This window comes from Cnephaeus nilssonii, assembly GCF_951640355.1.
Source record: "Cnephaeus nilssonii genome assembly, chromosome: 7".
Taxonomy (NCBI): domain Eukaryota; kingdom Metazoa; phylum Chordata; class Mammalia; order Chiroptera; family Vespertilionidae; genus Cnephaeus; species Cnephaeus nilssonii.
In genome coordinates this window covers 11,217,242-11,236,099 of record NC_137078.1, presented here as the reverse complement: position 1 = coordinate 11,236,099, position 18,858 = coordinate 11,217,242, and the positions used below count along the sequence as shown (strand labels likewise).

General features: G+C 42.6%; 1 protein-coding gene across 2 annotated transcripts; it reads left to right on the top strand.

Moving 5' to 3' along the window:
• Positions 1-3,299: 3,299 nt before the first annotated feature.
• Positions 3,300-12,223, top strand: LOC307102986 (leukocyte elastase inhibitor-like). Of its 2 annotated transcripts, none has more exons than XM_079776829.1 (8): positions 3,300-3,411; positions 3,922-3,992; positions 4,556-4,730; positions 6,417-6,554; positions 7,099-7,216; positions 8,941-9,083; positions 9,170-9,337; positions 10,736-12,223. In XM_079776829.1, exons 3-8 carry the CDS (start codon positions 4,563-4,565, stop codon positions 11,135-11,137), a joined length of 1,137 nt encoding a protein of 378 aa, XP_079632955.1. In that variant the 5' UTR covers positions 3,300-3,411; positions 3,922-3,992; positions 4,556-4,562; the 3' UTR covers positions 11,138-12,223. The 2 variants fall into 2 exon arrangements, with proteins under 2 accessions (XP_079632955.1, XP_079632956.1); XM_079776830.1 differs by lacking the exon at positions 3,300-3,411 and adding an exon at positions 3,787-3,836.
• Positions 12,224-18,858: the final 6,635 nt, after the last annotated feature.

Sequence of the window (18,858 nt, the reverse complement as noted above, 5' to 3'; positions counted from 1 at the left end):
TTAATAGAATAACAACTTATTCTAAAGCTGTGGAAATAAGATAAAGTGGGTTCTTGTGCAAAGATGGTTAGAAATGGAACAAAACAGAGAGCCCAGAAATATAAACCCTGCTTTATGATGAGCATCATCCCAGTTTGCTCAAAACAGCCTGTTGAAGTCTCTTGTTCTACTGCAATAATTAGCAATGCCCTCTTTTACTCTCAAAATGTAATCAATTTGAATAATAAATCATATGGTTATCATATTTCTGACAAATGTGGTACTTCAAAGTTGGCAGTGAAGGGAAGAAGTTGTCAGTAAATTGTTCTGGAACATTTGGGAATCATATGGAAAAATATTAAAGTTGATTTCTGCATTAAACCAATCAGATGGCCAGTAGAATTAATTGTGAAATCAAAACAGTAAACTTTTAGAAGAAAATATAAGAATATATCATCATATACTTGTGGAGAGAATGATTTCTTAGCAGGACACACACATACACACACACACACACACATTTTTTGTTAGATTTGTTCCTAAACATTTGACATTTTTTATGTAAATTGAACCAAAAAAATGTTAAGAACTTCGGTTCTGCAGAACAGATCATGAAGAGAATGGAAAGGCGAGCTTCAGGACAGTTGAGGTAGACCAGTACCCCAAGGAAGGGTGACATCTGAGACAATGTCCCCCAAGGCACGACTGCCATTCTAGAGCATTTCCCACTTTGTTATTTCCCAGGTGTGAACCCTGAGACAAAAGATACCTACTGAAAAGGGCTCCCAGTGGCTAACTGGGCTCAAATTAAATGAACAACAACAAAGGAAGCAAACAAGTGAGGAGCAGAGCAGAGCTGTCTACCTACCGAGAGAGGGATGCCTGGCCCTTGCAGCTGTGCTCCCTTCACAGAGTGCTGTGTCACCATTGAGCTGCTTTGCACTGAGTAAAGCTTCCTTCTTCACTGCACCCAAACTGGGGATTCCTGTTGGCGTTGAATTGGCACCAATGCCCGTCAGTTGACACAGGCTACCACTATATGGAAGGCAGCCAGACTTTGTGAAGTCACAGTTTGGGAGAACTGGTTTCCAAATATTTTCAGAATTTTTATATACCAGAAACACCGCCTTAGATTACCTACTAGGTGTACCAATTAATAAATAGTGTGGATTTTTTTCAATAGATGGAGTTACATGTTAATATACACTAAGTGGTCAGATTATTATGATCTCTGAACACATAATAATCTGGCCACTCAGTGTATATCTACACTAATAAAAGAGAAACTTGCAAATTAACTATCCCTCTGCTATGCCCACCAGCCAATCAGGAGTGAGTATGCAAATTAGCCCAATGTTATTTGACAGAACAGTTACTTTGCCTCAACTCTAGACAGTAAATGTATTGATTGATTGATGTATAATGATCAATTTTGTCTGAACCTTACATACAGTATACACATTGACTTAGGAAATGGCTTTGTTTTCTATTTTACCCAGATTGCTAACTCCAGGTAAGCACAAATACAACATGCTAGGAGAAAAAATAAAATTCAGAAAACTTTTTTCTTCAATTAACGTGTCTCAGGTTTTAATTTAACAGCTTCTCAGTGCAGCCTCTCTGTCTTGACTTTCCCACACTGACCTCTTTGTAGAAGCCGGTGAGCGGAGCTCTGGTTCTGTGAGAAATGGTGGAGAGCTTACAGGTTTGATCAAACCACTAGAATTTAGCAATAAGTGACTTTCAATAAGTGTTAGTTTTGAAGCATGGCGGCAATCATCTTGGGTAGAAACTGCAGTTTAACTTTAACTTTAACCCTGCTGTTTTGGCTTCTGTACGTATTTGCTTGCTAAAACAATAGAAAAGTTATTTTGATTTTCTGAACTTATGTATGCTATCCCAATTGATTGAATACTCCATTGTTGGTGGTTTGAATATCTCATTGGCTGTGATCTCAATGGTTATCGAAGCACATTCCTCTGTACCTGGAGACCAGGACAGTGCAATTACCCTAAATTGCCTCAGTGGCTTCAGATAATGTGTTTCGGTTGACTCAGTGGTCCCAAGACCCAAAACTATAATTAATCTTAATAGATAACTAACTTGCTCAATTTTGCTTCTGTAACTGCTTTGTGCAAACCAGGTTCCTCATTCCAAACCCAAAGATGTAATCAATACCTTTGTGATATTCTGCCTATATAAGTCTGATGTAGCCAGCATTTCGGGGTTGTGAGATTTGGGGTGCTGTTGCCCCCCTCGTAAATGCCAGCTTTTGAATAAATGACTCCATAACTCGACTTCTTGGTTGAGGCGTCCTTTATGAGATTCATGGTTATACTACAACAGTTTCTTTATTTAATAAGATATAAATCAGTCTAAAATCTTTATTATTAAACTCTTCCTGCTTAAAAAAAAATTCTATAGAGAGTATTTTTATCACTCATTATTGGACCTTCCTTGACCCTTTTCATGATAAACAAGTTCTCAGAGTAAAAAACAAACAAACAAAAATCTACAATCCCGTTCACACTATATTGTCCATACTAACACACACACACACACACACACACACACACACACACACACACACAAAATAGAACTTTTTCTTTGTTGCTGTTTCATGTTGAGATTTGTAAGAAAACAGGGGACAAGTTTCATGAATGCAGAAATATTTCAGACCCTCAACCACTATAAAGTTTGGTGAAGTCACATTCCCAGACATTTAAAGTGGGAAACAAGCAAATGACCCACAGAAATAGTGGTGTAGCCATCACTGTGAGAAGAATACTGGGGCTACATTCATGTTGGTTTCTAAAGATAGTGACATCAAGGTTGTTGGTTGGAACTGGGGACCCTGAGAAAGCAGGTACCTACCAAGAAGGACTCCTTTTGGCTAAATCGACTCAAATTGATAAGACAGACCCTTGCAGCCATTTCTATGGGAGGAGGGGGGTCACCAGGAGGGCACTTCAAGGAGAAGACTGCACTGAACTGCCTGCCTGCACTGTGCTCCTGCATCTGAGCCAGCCCTTGGAAAGGAGTCCCTAGAATAGATTTCAATCTTTAAGACCGAGGCTTTCCCCATTCAACAAGGCCATCAAGTCCTTGCCAGAGATCTGAGTTCCGAGACTCAAAAAGGTGCTCATCTCCTGAGTAGTCCACCCTCATCCAGGCTTCTACTGGCAGTGCCCAGACTCCTGCTGTGCCTGCCCTGCTGCCCCACCCTCTCCTTCTGCCGCTCCGCCCCAGCACCCCGCCCCCCAGCGCCGCCCTTCTCCCCTCCCAACCCCTTCACCCCCACCCCCACGCCCACCCCCGCATTCCTCCTCATGCCGGCCCAGAGCTGCACCCACCTCAGGGACTACATAAGGGCGGTGCTTGCCACTGCGGGCATCTTCAGATCCTGAGTCCCTCCCAAGCAGCCAGCAACCGGTGAGGTCCGGGCACCAGGCCCATTAGGGAAGTGGGACTGAGCCGGTGGGGTCTGCCCAGGGCTGGGATCTGCCAGCTGCCTACGCCTTGCTCAGCCCTGGCCTTCGGTGCCCTGGGTACCCGCAGCCCCTGCCCTTTCGCTGGGATTGCTGCCTGCACTGCTCATCTGAGCTGGAGGCAACACTGGAAACACCCTCCACCCACCCCCTAACCGGGGGCGCAAAGGCTGGCGGGCCTGCGATGGACTGGACGCTGCCTTGTGGCAGGAAGCCAGAGCCAAGCCTGAGATCATAATATTTTTATTTATTTCTCAACTCCCTGCCTCCCTGAGCAGTTTGTGAGTTTTTAGGCAGCCCTGGAGGCACAGCTTTTCATTGCTGTGGAGGGAGGGAGGAAGGGAAGGAGAGAGGGAGAGAGAGAGGAAGGTATGGAGGGAGGGAGGGGAGGCCAATGTGATCCTAGAGGTTACTTTCCAATAACAACAGTCATAACTGAATGTATTTCTTACAGGGAAGCAGCCAGCACAACTATCCTTCCTTGCCCATCTCTGTGGAAACAAGCTGTGAGACAAGTCAGGATTGGTAAGCAGGCTTCTGGGCTGAGGAGGAAGGCCAGTCACCTGCACCTGAGGGTGTCAGAGAGGATGCTTGTCCCCTGCTCCTGGTGGGCTGCACCCCGACCCTAAGGCCTGTGCTGGGTTTTCAATCTCTCACTTCCTCTACCAGCCTTGAGACTTGGGACACTTCACCTCTCTAAACATTAGCAACTGAATCTTGAAAATGAGGAAAAATGATCACTTTGCTGAAATTTGCTTTAATGCGGAGTGGGTAGCTATGATTTTCTAGTAGAAAATTATCATTTCGGGCAAAGGGTGGGAAATGTGTGTGCTCCCCTGCTGAGTAGGAAAGGCCCAGTCCTGGCTGCTGAGTCTGCAAGTCAGAGCCCTCCAGGATCCCTGGGTCCTGTCCCGGGTCTCTGATGGATCCTTGCCCAGTTCCCACCTGTGAGCTCATGAGACAGTGCTCTTGCCCTCCTGAAAAAAGAAAAGGAAGTACAAGTTTCCGGGTGATTCAGGGCGGGGAAGACGTGGAGACCTGTCATTGCCTAATTTGCTGGTGTGCTAGGCCTCTGTCCTGTGTTGTAGCCTCACCATGGAGCAGCTGAGCTTGGCCAACACCCGGTTCGCAGTGGACCTCTTCCGCACCCTGAAGGACCACAACCCCTCCGGGAACATCTTCATCTCCCCCATAAGCATTTCCTCGGCGCTGGCCATGGTCTTTCTGGGGGCCAGAGGCACGACCGCGGCACAGATGTCCAAGGTCAGCAGAAACTAACAAAAGGAGCCTGGGTTCCCTGTGAGTCCCTACTGAGAAGGCGTGCCTTTGAGCTCTTACAGGGTGTTTTAAACACTGTACTTGTGTGTTCCACAGCTACACACGACGAGGCCAGACTTCCAGAAAAGCCCCAAGAACAGCTCACTTACATGCAGGCTTTCACTCATGATTGAGTCCTTACTGAGCACATACTATGTGCCAGGCACTGTTTTTTGATTGGCTGAGGATACAGCAGTGAAGAAAGCTGTGAAAGCCCCGGTGGTGGGCTGCTTCTGTTGCAGTGGGCAACTCTTTGAAGGCATCTCCTCTCCATTCAGATTTTCCAGTTTCTGCTTTGCATGCAACCCGCTACTCATTAATAAAGGCCGGCTCTGTAATGTTACCTTTCAGCACAAGTAACACAGGGAATGCACCAAGCGGGGAAGTTGGCGGTGTTGCCTTTTTGAGGGAACAGGCCACCGTGGGATTGTATATGCTGAGGCCTAGCCCGGTGCCTGGCACAAGGGCCTGTGTGGGTAGGAGGGTCCAAAGGAGAGGAAAGAAGTGAGGTATGGCCGCTGCAGGGACCGGGCCAAGCCCTGGGTGCTAAGGCAAGTCCCTGTCACAGCGAGAAGAAGCAGTGATGCCTGGCCTTCCCCCTGGCCTTCATGGGTGTGGGCCGCACCACTGTGCTGTGTGGTTTTTGTTGAATTCTGAGCCGGGAACTCCAGCTCTCCTTGAAGTAGGGGAAAGATTACAAGGTGCCAGTAACTGGGGGAGGTCCAGCCTTGGATTCAAGTTTATCCATCTGTTCCAGCTCCAAATCTTTTATTTTCGCATTTTATGAAAAATCAATGGTCGTTAGCACTGCAGACATGAAAGCATTTTTATATTTCCAAAACCCACTTTTTATTTTACCCCCTGGTAATAATGGTTAGTTTCTTCTTTCAGGGTAATGTGAGCTTCTATTTTGAGGTTTATCCAGGCACTGTATTACCTCAGGAAAAATAGTTTTAAGGGTTCCCCTGCTTTTCCATTAAAGCAGATCTATCACAGCAACTGTGCAAACATTCCCTATCTTGGTGAGTAACTGGGCTTTGTACATTGTGTAGGTTTATTCTTTGTGTGTACAATAAGGAACCAGCCCAGGACTCATAAAACCATAAAGGGATTCTTGATTTGTAACATGAAAATTAAACTTTTGCTGAATGTTACGTTTATATATGTTATTTTTAATTTACTGATGCTGTTAGTGTAGTTTTAAAACCCCGTCAATTCTGTAATATCTTTGTGTTACCACATAGGGGATGATTCTTAATTTTACTGTTTATTTCTGAGAACTTTCAGTAAAACTCTCTTTGATACAGAACTTATATATGAATATACCAGTTATGATTTTCTTTGGAGAAAAAGCAGACATAGGTAAATACTTAGCCTATTAACCACTTACATTCATGGGACTATTATTATAAAAAGAAGTGATATAAAAAGAGCTTATAATGTAATTATGTCTCACAATGTATACATTTTAGATTTTCTATTCTTTTTTTCTCCAATGAAATTTTAATAAAGTATTGGGCTGGGATTGTTGATAATTAGTAACATAAGCATTAATTTAATTTGATAGGAGCAAATGTCAAGGAATCCGTTTCAAAATAAATGGCTGCAGAAAGAATGTTTTCTCTATTTTAGACTCTTCACTTCGATGCGGTTAAGGAGATTCATTCCAGTTTCCAGAGTCTGATTGCTGATATCAACAAGCGCGGAGCTCCCTATATTCTGAAACTTGCTAACAGGTTATATGGAGAGAAAACCTATGAGATCCTCCCTGTGAGTACTTTACTTTCACATTCTAAAACTCACGAAACAGTGCAGACATTTTCCAGCACAATCAAGTCACAGACGTCAGTTTTTATTTTATAAACATTCAGAAAACAATACAGAATTTAAACATATGGCAGTATCTCCATTAGAGATTCGATTTCATTTGATAGTCTTCACAGGAAAAGATTGACCCTGGCTGTTTTACTAAAGCAAGAGTGAATTCCATCATTCACTTCCCAGAACAATCAGTGTATACTTATTTATGAAAATGTTAGCCAAAGGTTGGAAAAGAATTGGTAAATTTTATGCAACACCAAAACTACTGAACTGTACACTTAAAATGATTTAGGTGGTAAATTTAATGTTATGTGTTTGTTACCATAATGTAAAAAGTATAAGGGTTAGAATTATTTTGTTACAGGAAATTTATGTCTTTTAGGACAATTTTTATTGCTTTTAAGGATTTTATAAAACCATTTCTGTACATAGTTGGAATTATCCATGATTTTGTTTGTTTGACCTTTTTTTTTAAAAAAAAAAATTTAAACAGGAGTTCTTAGCTTCAACCCAGAAAATGTATGGAGCCGAACTGACCAGTGTAGATTTTCAGCAAGGCTCTGAAGATGCAAGAAAGCTGATAAATGTGTGGGTCAAAGGGCAGACTGAAGGTAAGAGAGTGGGCTGAATGTAGTCATTCAGGACACACTGGCCGTTCTTTTCCTCCTTCCACTTTCCCAGCCTGCAGATGATTCCCTGCCCCTTTCCTCTGCCCTCACCCTCTCGCTGGGGCTAACCTCTGCCACTGCCCAGTGCCAGACAGCTTTTAAATGTGGAAATTCCTCAAAGTGGGAACTTCAACATGCTTTCACTGAAGCAGCTAAGTATTTTCCCCATAAATTCACAAAACCACATTTTAAAATTAAAACTAACATTGAATGTAGGATAAAAAGGATAAAGCTTTGAGGAAAATCCATCCTGGCCCAGACTATGGAAAAAATAAATCCTATATAATAAAAGCTTAATATGCTAAGTGTCCGGTCATCCAGTCCTCTGGTCAACAATCAAAGTGTAATATGCTAATGATATGCTAAGGCCACTCAACCACTTGCTATGATGTGCACTGACCACTAGGGGGTAGACACTCTGTCTGGTAGGTTAGCTTGCTGCTGGAGTCTGGCAGGTTGACTGAGCAAGACTGGCCGGACACGCTCTGGCACCCTTCCAAGGTAACTCCCTTGCTGGACAACCTCCCGCATCCCTCTCCGGCCCCGATCTTGCAACCATGAGGTCCATCGGCCTGGCCTATGCCCTCTCACAATTCCGGTACTCCTCGGGGGATGTCGGAGAGCCGGTTTTGGCCCTTTCCCTCTCAGCGCAGAAGGTGGTCAGTGTGCCCCCACAGGTGGAGCGCCACTCGGCCAGAAGCAGGGCTCATAGCTGGTGAGCACAGCAGCAGTGGTGGGAACCTCTCATGCCTCAATAACAGCGCTAGGAATGTCAGACTGACAGCTTAGGCCCACTCCCCATGGAAAGTCGGGGTCCCTAAGCCGGCAGTCGGATTTTCCCCAAGGGATTCCAGACTGGGAAAGGGCGCAGGCTGGGCAGAGGGGACCCTCACAGCCTGAGTGCACCAATTTTGTGCACCGGACCTCTAGTCTATAATAATAAAAGCATAATATGCTAATTAGGCCGGATGACCTTCTGGACGACCTTCCAAATGAAGCTGTGGTGGCCAGGGCAGAGGCAGCTGCTCCAGCGGGGTCCGAGCCCCTTGCACGAATTTCGTGCATTGGGCCTCTAGTATTCTCATACTTGTGATACAAACTTCTGTGGCTATAAGTATTTTGGCAAATGTCTTGTCTAAGATGTCAGGGGTGGCTCCATCTCAGCTGTTTCTCCACCACAACTCTCTCTAACCTCATCAAGGTCTGAGGCCAGGCACTTACTCAACACCTGTCTCCCATCCAAGGCATTCTTCATGGCCATGCTGTGGTCACAGGGGAACTGGTGTTTCAGAGGACTAACTGTCCTCACCTTCGGATATCTGTTAAAATACTTTCTGTGAGAGCAGCTTCCACTTGGAGGCTTTGAAGAAATGACTTACTTAAAAATCATTTTCATTAAGAAATATTTTTTATGCCTGCCAAAGAATGGCCATTCACTGAGAAGGCTCATTGTTTCTCATATAATGCAGAGAAGATTTCCTGTTTTCAGCTTTTAAACCCTTTAGTTGGTTTACTTACAGTTGAAACACACTGGAAGGGCTTCCCTAACTTAATATATTAATGGGAATTAAATAAAAAGTATGAATTTGAATTGCATTTCAATGTAGTTCAAATATGGAATGCTAATATGTGAATTTTTTAAAAAAAAACTTACTTTATTTCTTTAGGGAAAATTCCAGAATTGTTGGCTCCAGGCGTGGTTGATAATATGACTAAACTTGTGCTAGTTAATGCCATCTATTTCAAAGGAAACTGGGAGGAGAAATTCAGTCAAAAGGCCACAATCGATACACCTTTCAGATTGAATAAGGTGAGATGATGTAATTACAAAATTGCTCTTTGTTCTAAGAGAATGCAGATGATAATGTGAGTGACTTGGTTTTTTCGCCTGTTCAGAAAGACACAAAAACAGTGAAAATGATGTATCAGAAGAGCAGATTCCCATTTGGCTACATCGAGGACCTTAAGTGCCGGGTGCTGGAGCTGCCTTACCAGGGCAGGGAGCTCAGCATGGTCATCCTGCTGCCAGATGACATCGAGGACGAGGCCACGGGTCTGAAGAAGGTAACGGCTCCCACGCTCATGCTTCATGTTTCCGTCTGACCCAGCGGTGCTGCCTGTGTGTATGTTGTGTGGTAGTAGCCCACCAATGTTTGCTACTCTGAAGCCCTAAGATTAACTTTTCAGTGACTGTCAGTGAACAGTTGTGGTGGGTGATATCTAAGGATCTATGTTAAATTTAACATGTCAGTGGCAGCTCACAGGAATTTTCTTAAATGAACTTTAGAGGAAAGTGCAGTAAATTAGAATTGTTTTATTAAAACAAATTTATTAAAATTAAAAATCCCTAAACAGTAATAGTACGTAGCTTCAACTTGTACTATGAGATCCTATTATTACACTGCTCATTCTCATCACAATTCATATAGGTTGTGAATTAAATTTCTAAGAGCTACATGGCAGAGAAGACCCATAAGAAAGCTAAGCCTATTTTCTCATATGAACTCTGTATGATGTTTCTATTTTATTTCAGTTAAAGGCGAAGACATTTCTTGTCAGGCTAGCACTAGGCAAAATTGTGGAGATTATGGTTTTCTTTAGTGTCTCTAACCTGCTGTGTGGTTTTTCTCTACCCTCTCCCTAACCAAACTTTTATCAGGAAGAGGTCCAATATTAATTATTTGCATGTATAAATCTGTATTAAAATCAGTATTTCCTTCTTTTAATTGTATTTTCATATTTGTCTCTTCTCTGATTATAAAGAGAAATTCTCCAGCCTCATAAAAGACATAATCAGCATCAGTCGAACAAGTGGAATGATGGGTCCATTCTAGTCCAATAGTAGTAGTACTATGCTAATGATAATAGCTGACATTGTTGTGGCACTTACTGTGTCACATTAAATCATTTAATGCTCACAACAATGCTATAAGATGGGTACTATTATTAACCCTCTCCCAATTTTAGATGAGGAACTAGTCCCTTTTCTTTTTTTACCCACAAGCTAAATCTATTAGAGATTACTTCAGCACAGTGAGTTCACAGTGATCAGTAGGGTTCAGAATAGAAGAAATAGAAGAAAACTTCTGAATTTTACCTTGCACCAATCAACCAGTTAAAGTAATAACAGCCATCACGGCCTATCACAGTAATCCAGTGTGGTAGAGGTTTAGGAAAGCCTGGGTGGATGGGTGGGTGGGTGGGTGGATGGATGGGTAGTTGAAGCATCTAATGTTCAAAGTTCCTGTTATTTGGGCCCTTGATGGCTTGGAACACAGCTCTGTTCTATTATCACCAATTGCTGAAAAGAAATGAAATCCTCCAAATGGAATCTATTTTGGTACAAAACATGAAAAAAACTAATTAGCAACTGATAACATGAGTCCATTCATGTAAATAATGTTTATTACCTTGCTTATGTGAAGTAGTTCTCACCTCTTCTTTTGCCCATTCTCATTTCAGATCGAAGAACAATTGACCTTAGAAAAACTGCATGAGTGGACCAAACCTGAAAATATGAGTTACACTGAAGTCAACGTCCACCTGCCCAGGTTCAAGCTGGAAGAGAGCTACAACCTCAACTCTCACCTGGCCAGCCTGGGTATAAAGGATCTCTTTACTCCCAGGGCTGATCTGTCCGGCATGTCAAGAGCCAGAGATCTTTTTGTATCAAAAATTGTCCACAAGTCTTTTGTGGAAGTAAATGAGGAGGGCACAGAGGCAGCAGCTGCCACAGCCGCAGTTGTTTCCAACTGCTCGCTTATGTCAGAGGAAAATTTTGTGGCCGACCATCCATTCATTTTTTTCATTCGACACAATCCCTCAACTAACATCCTGTTCTTAGGCAGACTTTCTTCCCCGTAGAGTCTGTGGAAATCCAAAGCCAAGCTCAGAGCTTTATCACTGGCCCTTTCAATGGTGATAGTTTTCATATATCTTCCGCAAGAAATCTACCATCCCAAACAAATCTCTAACTTCCTTTGTAGTGTCAGCTCTCTTGGATGTTTACACGCATTAACTTTGGCATAGTTATCTATTTTCCTTTCTTTATATTGAAAAATTCAGTGATTGCTTTTGAATGCACCAAGCAGAAATGTAGATTCTTGACAGTGTAGTAAACTAAGAAAGTGCTGTACTCTCTTGATAGCCATGAGAAAAATTATAATATTGTAATTTCTTTCACAGATAGACTTCTTGAAGCTATGATATAGAAACAAAATTATAGAAAAAATATAGAAAAAATTAAAGGAGAAATTAGTTGGCTATTTGACAAGATAAGAATGTATGTTGCCATCACTTATTCAAAATTTAATGAAGATCCTAGCTGATATGATAACTCAAGAAAAACAAGATATAAAAATTTGAAAGTAAGAACAAACCTTATAATATTTCAGATGAATATTTTCATCTAAAGTCTAAATTATTAGAATTTAAAAGTGAGTTAAATAAGGTGTTGCTGGTTACAAGTGCAATTTACACAGCTTATTTGTATTTCTATGAGTTATAAAATTTTTAAAAATGTTTTAAAAAGCATTTATAATGATGTAAAAAAATGTTCAAATGCCTAGAAATAAATTCAACAAAATATGTTAAGAAATTCTATACAGAAAAACATAATCATTATTGAGTGAAAATTAAGAAGCTCTAAATAAATGGAAAGCTATACCTTGGTCATGATTCATTATTTAAATGTCAATTGACCTACATAATCAAGGCAATTTCAATAAAAAAAAAACACCAAAAAACAGGTTTTATTTTTTTTGTTTTGTATTTGGTGAAACATGGCAAGTGATTCTAATCCTATACGATAAAGAGATAACATATACATTGACCCTCATGCCCTCACAAGATGGCTGCCTACAACCAGGCCAGCAGGGGGCTTAGTGAGGGATGACCAAATAACTGAACAGCAGGCTGCGTGGGGTGACCAGGCCGTCTGGAGGAGCTGTGAGGGGCGACCAGGCTGGCAGGGAGGGCAGTTGTGGGCAATTGGGCTGGTGGGGGCAGTGAGGGGCGACTAGGCTGGTGGGGGGGACAGTCAGAGGGGGCAGTAAGGGGTGACCAGGCAGGCAGGCAGGTGAGCAATTAGGAGCTAGCGGTCCAGGATTGTGAGAGGGATGTCTGACTGCCGGTTAAGGGCCTAAACTGGGAGTCAGACATCCCCCGAGGGGTCCTGGATTGTAGAGGGTGCAGGCTAGGCTGGGGGACCCCCTCACCCCCGTGCACAAATTTCATGCACAGGTCCTCTAGTACTAATATAACAATGTAAAAGGCCAAGAATATCCAAGACTATATTGAAGAATCAGATGACATACTTAATAGAATAACAACTTATTCTAAAGCTGTGGAAATAAGATAAAGTGGGTTCTTGTGCAAAGATGGTTAGAAATGGAACAAAACAGAGAGCCCAGAAATATAAACCCTGCTTTATGATGAGCATCATCCCAGTTTGCTCAAAACAGCCTGTTGAAGTCTCTTGTTCTACTGCAATAATTAGCAATGCCCTCTTTTACTCTCAAAATGTAATCAATTTGAATAATAAATCATATGTCATCATATTTCTGACAAATGTGGTACTTCAAAGTTGGCAGTGAAGGGAAGAAGTTGTCAGTAAATTGTTCTGGAACATTTGGGAATCATATGGAAAAATATTAAAGTTGGTTTCTGCATTAAACCAATCAGATGGCCAGTAGAATTAATTGTGAAATCAAAACAGTAAACTTTTAGAAGAAAATATAAGAATATATCATCATATACTTGTGGAGAGAATGATTTCTTATTTCTTAGCAGGACACACACATACACACACACACACACACACACACACATTTTTTTTTGTTAGATTTGTTCCTAAACATTTGACATTTTTAATGTAAATTGAACCAAAAAAATGTTAAGAACTTCGGTTCTGCAGAACAGATCATGAAGAGAATGGAAAGGCGAGCTTCAGGACAGTTGAGGTAGACCAGCACCCCAAGGAAGGGTGACATCTGAGACAATGTCCCCCAAGGCACGACTGCCATTCTAGAGCATTTCCCACTTCTTTATTTCCCAGGTGTGAACCCTGAGACAAAAGATACCTACTGAAAAGGGCTCCCAGTGGCTAACTGGGCTCAAATTAAATGAACAACAACAAAGGAAGCAAACAAGTGAGGAGCAGAGCAGAGCTGTCTACCTACCGAGAGAGGGATGCCTGGCCCTTGCAGCTGTGCTCCCTTCACAGAGTGCTGTGTCACCATTGAGCTGCTTTGCACTGAGTAAAGCTTCCTTCTTCACTGCACCCAAATTGGGGATTCCTGTTGGCGTTGAATTGGCACCAATGCCCGTCAGTTGACACAGGCTACCACTAAAAATATATATATGGAAGGCAGCCAGACTTTGTGAAGTCACAGTTTGGGAGAACTGGTTTCCAAATAGTTTCAGAATTTTTGTATACCAGAAACACCGCCTTAGGTTACCTACAGGAAGTGGCAGCCCATCTTGAGGAGAGAAAAAGGGAGAATCTTGCTGGGTATCACAAAATGAAGACTGCTTTTAAAATCACCTAAATTAAGTCAAATGTGCCGTGTGGTTTCTGCATTGGTTTTTTTCTCTACACAGAAATTCTGCCATGTTTTTGCCTTCCCAAATTTTTCCTTACAAGTAAGCCATAACATGGTAACCTGAGTCTTGTCTCACTATAGTGAGACAAGGAGAGGGCAGGGAGAGACTCCCAGAAACTTAATGAGGAATTGAAAGGGGGCAGAAATAGAATGTTGGGGAACCAGCTAGTATTGTAAGAAATATGAATCATGCTCTGTTAACCGTGATTCTGATTAAAGAAGGCACATTCTACCCCGGCTGGAGCTGACCTGGAGATGCAGCCCTTCCTCCCCATTTGGAGCTGCCTGTTATCATGGAAAGATGAACAGGTTTGTTACAGAAACCACAATCCTCAGCCCTTTGAATGTCCCCAGCCCTTTTGCACACCTGCAGGCCTTTGCACATCTCCAGCCTGCTTACCAGTTAGGGTTGGCACTCCCTTTGGCTATTTCCCCATGTAACCACCCTTGCATATCACTCAGCCTTTTGAAGTCCCCTAGTCCTTTTGCATATCTGTAAACTGCCCTTTTGCCTACTTTTCCTTTGAACTTCTACCTATATAAGCAGCTGGCTTATGGGGGGCTGCAGAGCAGATTTTTGTGGATGACCTGCTGCTCTCCCATGCTGCCTGCAATATTGGAATAAACGCTCATATAGGATTCAACCCTATCTCTTTCATTGGCTCAAGTAGTGACAGGTAGCACGGACCCATTGTTTGTCCAGTTACAGAATGACACTGAGCCAGCTCTGGAGCTCCATAGCTGACATTTGTATTAACATCAACCTCATGAAATAGGAGGTATTGTCTTCATTCTATAAATGAGAATAAGTAACCTGCTTCGGATCTCAGAAAAGAATGGGGACTCCTGCCTCAAAGCCTTGAAGAGACCATCCTGGTTCATCATAAACTGAAGTCCCTGAGGCTCACCGTTGAGTTTCATGCAGAGGGCTGAGAAATGCATTCTAAGCTTTTCTAAGAGATTCATGTTTCACCCTCAGCTGGGAATCTCAGCCAATTAAAGTGTAATTTTCAATAATTTGTTTTTATTTATTTGAAAGCAGCAGACATATATTTTATATATAAAATTACCAAACCACAAAGAATGAGAATGAAATTCAGAATGAAACATAAATAACATTCTCATAGGAATGCTAGTTTCATCTTGCATAAAGGAGCAGCATCCTGTCTTCTGTTTTCTGAATATCCATCTTACACTGGAAAGAGTAAGTTTCTACATTTTTTTTTTAGATTTCTTTTCTTTTTTTAAAATAAATCTTTATTGTTCAGATTATTACAGTTGTTCCTCTTTTTTCTCCCCATAGCTCCCCTCCACCTGGTTCTCACCCCACCCAATCCCCTTACCACCCCCCCCACCACTGTCCTTGTCCATAGGTGTATGATTTTTGTCCAATCTCTTTCCGCACCCCCACACCCCCTTCCCTCTGAGAATTGTCAGTCCACTCCCTTTCTATGCCCCTGATTCTATTATTTTACCAGTTTATTCTGTTCATCGGATTTTTTATTCACTTGATTTTTAGATTCACTTGTTGATAGATATGTATTTGTTGTCACTTTGTTGTTCATAATTTGTTATCTTTACCTTTTTCTTCTTCTTCCTCTTCTTAAAGAATACCCTTCAGCATTTCATATAATACTGGTTTGGTGGTGATGAACTCCTTTAGCTTTTTCTTATCCGTGAAGCTCTTTATCTGACCTCCAATTCTGAATGATAGCTTTGCTGGGTAGAGTAATCTTGGTTGGAGGTTCTTGCTATTCATCACTTTGAATATTTCTTGCCACTCCCTTCTGACCTGCATAGTTTCTGTTGAGAAATCAGCTGACAGTCGTATGGGTACTCCCTTGTAGGTAACTAACTGTTTTTCTCTTGCTGCTTTTAATATTCTCTCTTTATCTTTTGCCCTTGGCATTTTAATTATGATGTGTCTTGGTGTGGTCCTCTTTGGATTCCTCTTGTTTGGTGTTCTCTGTGCTTCCTGGACTTATAAGTCTATTTCTTTCACCAGGTAGGGGAAGTTTTCTGTCATTATTTCTTCAAATAGGTTTTCAATTTCTTGCTCTCTCTCTTCTTCTGGAAACCCCATAAATCAGATGTTGGGATGCTTGAAGTTGTCCCAGAGATTCCTTACACTATCTTCATGCTTTTGGATTCTTTTAACTTTTTCTTTTCCGGTTGGGTGTTTTTTGCTTCTTTGTATTTCAAATCTTTGACTTGATTCTTGCAATCCTCTAGTCTGCTGTTGGATCTCTGTATATTATTATTTATTTCAGTAAGTGTATGCTTAATTTCTGATTGGTCCTTTTTCATATCCTTGAAGGTCTCACTAAATTTCTCAGAGGTTTCTAGAAGATTCTTGAGTAACCTTATAACAGTGATTTTGAACTCTAAATTCAGTAGTTTGCTTTCCTCCATTTCTTTCATTTGTGACCTGTTTCTTTGTCTTTGCATTTTGGCTGCTTCCCTGTGTTGATAGAGTGGCCTTGTGTGCTAGGTGTCCTATAGGGCCCAGTGGCTCAGCCTCCCCAGTTACCTGAGGTGGACACTCTTGGTGCACCCCTTTGTATGTTGTGTGCACAGTCTTGTTGTAGTTAAGCCTTGATTGCTGTTGGTATCACTGGGAGGAATTGATCTCCAGGCCAATTGGCTGTGAGGACCGGCTGTGTCTACAATGGGAGAACTGCTGTGCTGAAGACACCCTTATGGGGCAGGACTTGCTTCAGTGGGGCTTTGGTGCTCACTGAGTCTGCCCCTTGAGTGTGTTGCTTATGGATGTGAAGAGTTGTATTCTTGTATGGTCTCACACTGACCATTGGGTACACTGGCTCTTGGATCTCCAAGGAGGTGCAAAGTCAGCCACTGCCTAAGGCCACCTAGCAGGAGCCACAGAGAGATCTACAGATTCCTCCTCTTTGTTTGGGGTTTGGAAGTTCCCAGATGAGGCCCAGCTGTGAAGCAATACAGGCTGCTGATTCAGGGCCTTAGGACTTCTTTTGGAAGCTTTGGAGCTCTCTGACCCAGCTGCAGTTTGTTTGGTTTTAAGTTGAAAAAGGACAGGCCATTCATATGCAAAAGCTGCTGTGCACAGCTTAGGTGGGATTGTAAATTAGGTGGGGTAGGGTCTTAGGGAATCACCAGGGTGGAGCAAACAGTAATGGCTGCCAGTTAGCCCTGCCCCGGAGAGGTCCCTGGGTCTCTGTGTCCCGTGGCCCCATGCAGGAACAATGATCGCTGTGAGCACCTCTGAGAGAAAGCCGCCCTTGTGTTCTGGCCCGATGCCAGACAGTCCAGTTTCTCCCCGTATGAGTCTGGGTCCCCAGAGTCTCGCCCGGAACTGGAGTTCAGACAATCGGGAGCTTGTATCTCCCTCCCAATAGAAAAAAACAACAGCACACCCAGTTGCCAACCCATTTCACGTGTGCCTCCACACCTCCACATCTCCGCACCTCCTACCAGTCTCAATGTGCTTTTTTCTTTCCTTCTAGTTGTAGAACTTCCACTCAGCCAGCTTTCCCATGGTTCTGGATGATATTTGTTTTGTCTCTTTGTTATAGTTTTGATGTGGTTGTGAGAGGCAGCAAGTACAGGTGTTTACCTATGCCACCATCTTGGTTGTCTCTTCAATAATTTTTAAATATCAAATAAACTTGCTTTTGAAAAGGCAGAATGTAACCAGGAATTGCAGGAGGTAAATGGAATTTCAGTAGAACCTGCTGGGTCATTATTTTTGCATGGCACAAGTTTAGCACCCTGTTCCCTGTCAATGTCACTGCCAAGAGCTGAGATCTCTACAAAAAAAAAAAAAAAGTGTACATCTGATTAGGGATAAGAAATAAACTAGAGGACAAATTTGTCATTTTAGAAAATAATCCAGGACTAAGATAAAATCTGTTATCTTTCAACCTTGGAGAGGTCAGTGACTCATAAACATGTACAAATTATAAAGTATAAAAGCATTTCTTCATCTAAACTCACAGGGTTCGAATTACATATACCGAATTTCAAAGGCAGACACTTCCTGATCTGAAAAAAACACACACCAAAAAAATTAGTCTGTAGCCACTGTGATAAGGGTCCAATCTATGGGGTGTAGATAGAGTGTTGTGGAGCGAATGAATCAGTGCTAAATTACTCTGCCGAAGGATGACTTATAGTGTAAAAATGTCATCTGTGTCAGGGACCAAAGGTGATTTTCTAGTACACAGGAGAGGCAATTGAAAAAAAGAAGAAGAAGAAGAAGCAATGCCTAGCAAGAACAAGAGGATGTTATTGAAAAAGGTCTTCAAAGATTTATTACACCAGCACTTTCCTTGTTTTGTAAATCAGTGGTGACAAATCCAGATAATAAGATACTTTGCTTCAGCAGACAAATAAAAGTTTTCCTGTAAATTAAAACTTTTAAATTTTTATTGCACAATATTTTTAAAGGTCAATATTCAAAGAATAAATCTGGATGTGCTGAGGGGATAAGATGGCAGTTGGCAGGACGGAGGTGAGGGAGAGGAAGTGAGTGAATGAGGGGATGAAAGGAGAGTGTGTGGATGTGTGTGGTGTGTGTGTGAGTGAGGAACAGTTAAATCCCTGCAGCAGCAACAGGGGCTGGCAGACCAGGCTCTCTTGGACAGGGAAAGACTACCACCGGTGAGGGCACTCCCCAGACTGTGGGACTTGGGCACAGAGCCCACGCCATCTTAAAGGAGAGAGCGGCCTCTTCTAGGAACTCATCCGCACCACCACCCAGACAGGCCTTGGACACTGCCTGTGACCCGGCAGTGACTTCAGCCAAAATCCTGCTGCCCCACCCGCAGACCCGCGGACCCTGGGACCTCCACCTCCAAAGGTGCACCGCTCCAGCAGCAGTAAGTGCAACTTCCCCCCTCCCCAGTGGCAGAACTCCGGACATCACATTCGTGCGTTTCCAGTGCACAGGCATCCAGGGAACACCACTCTGTAGGCAGCGCCTGGGAGCCACTGGGAGCCCCCGCT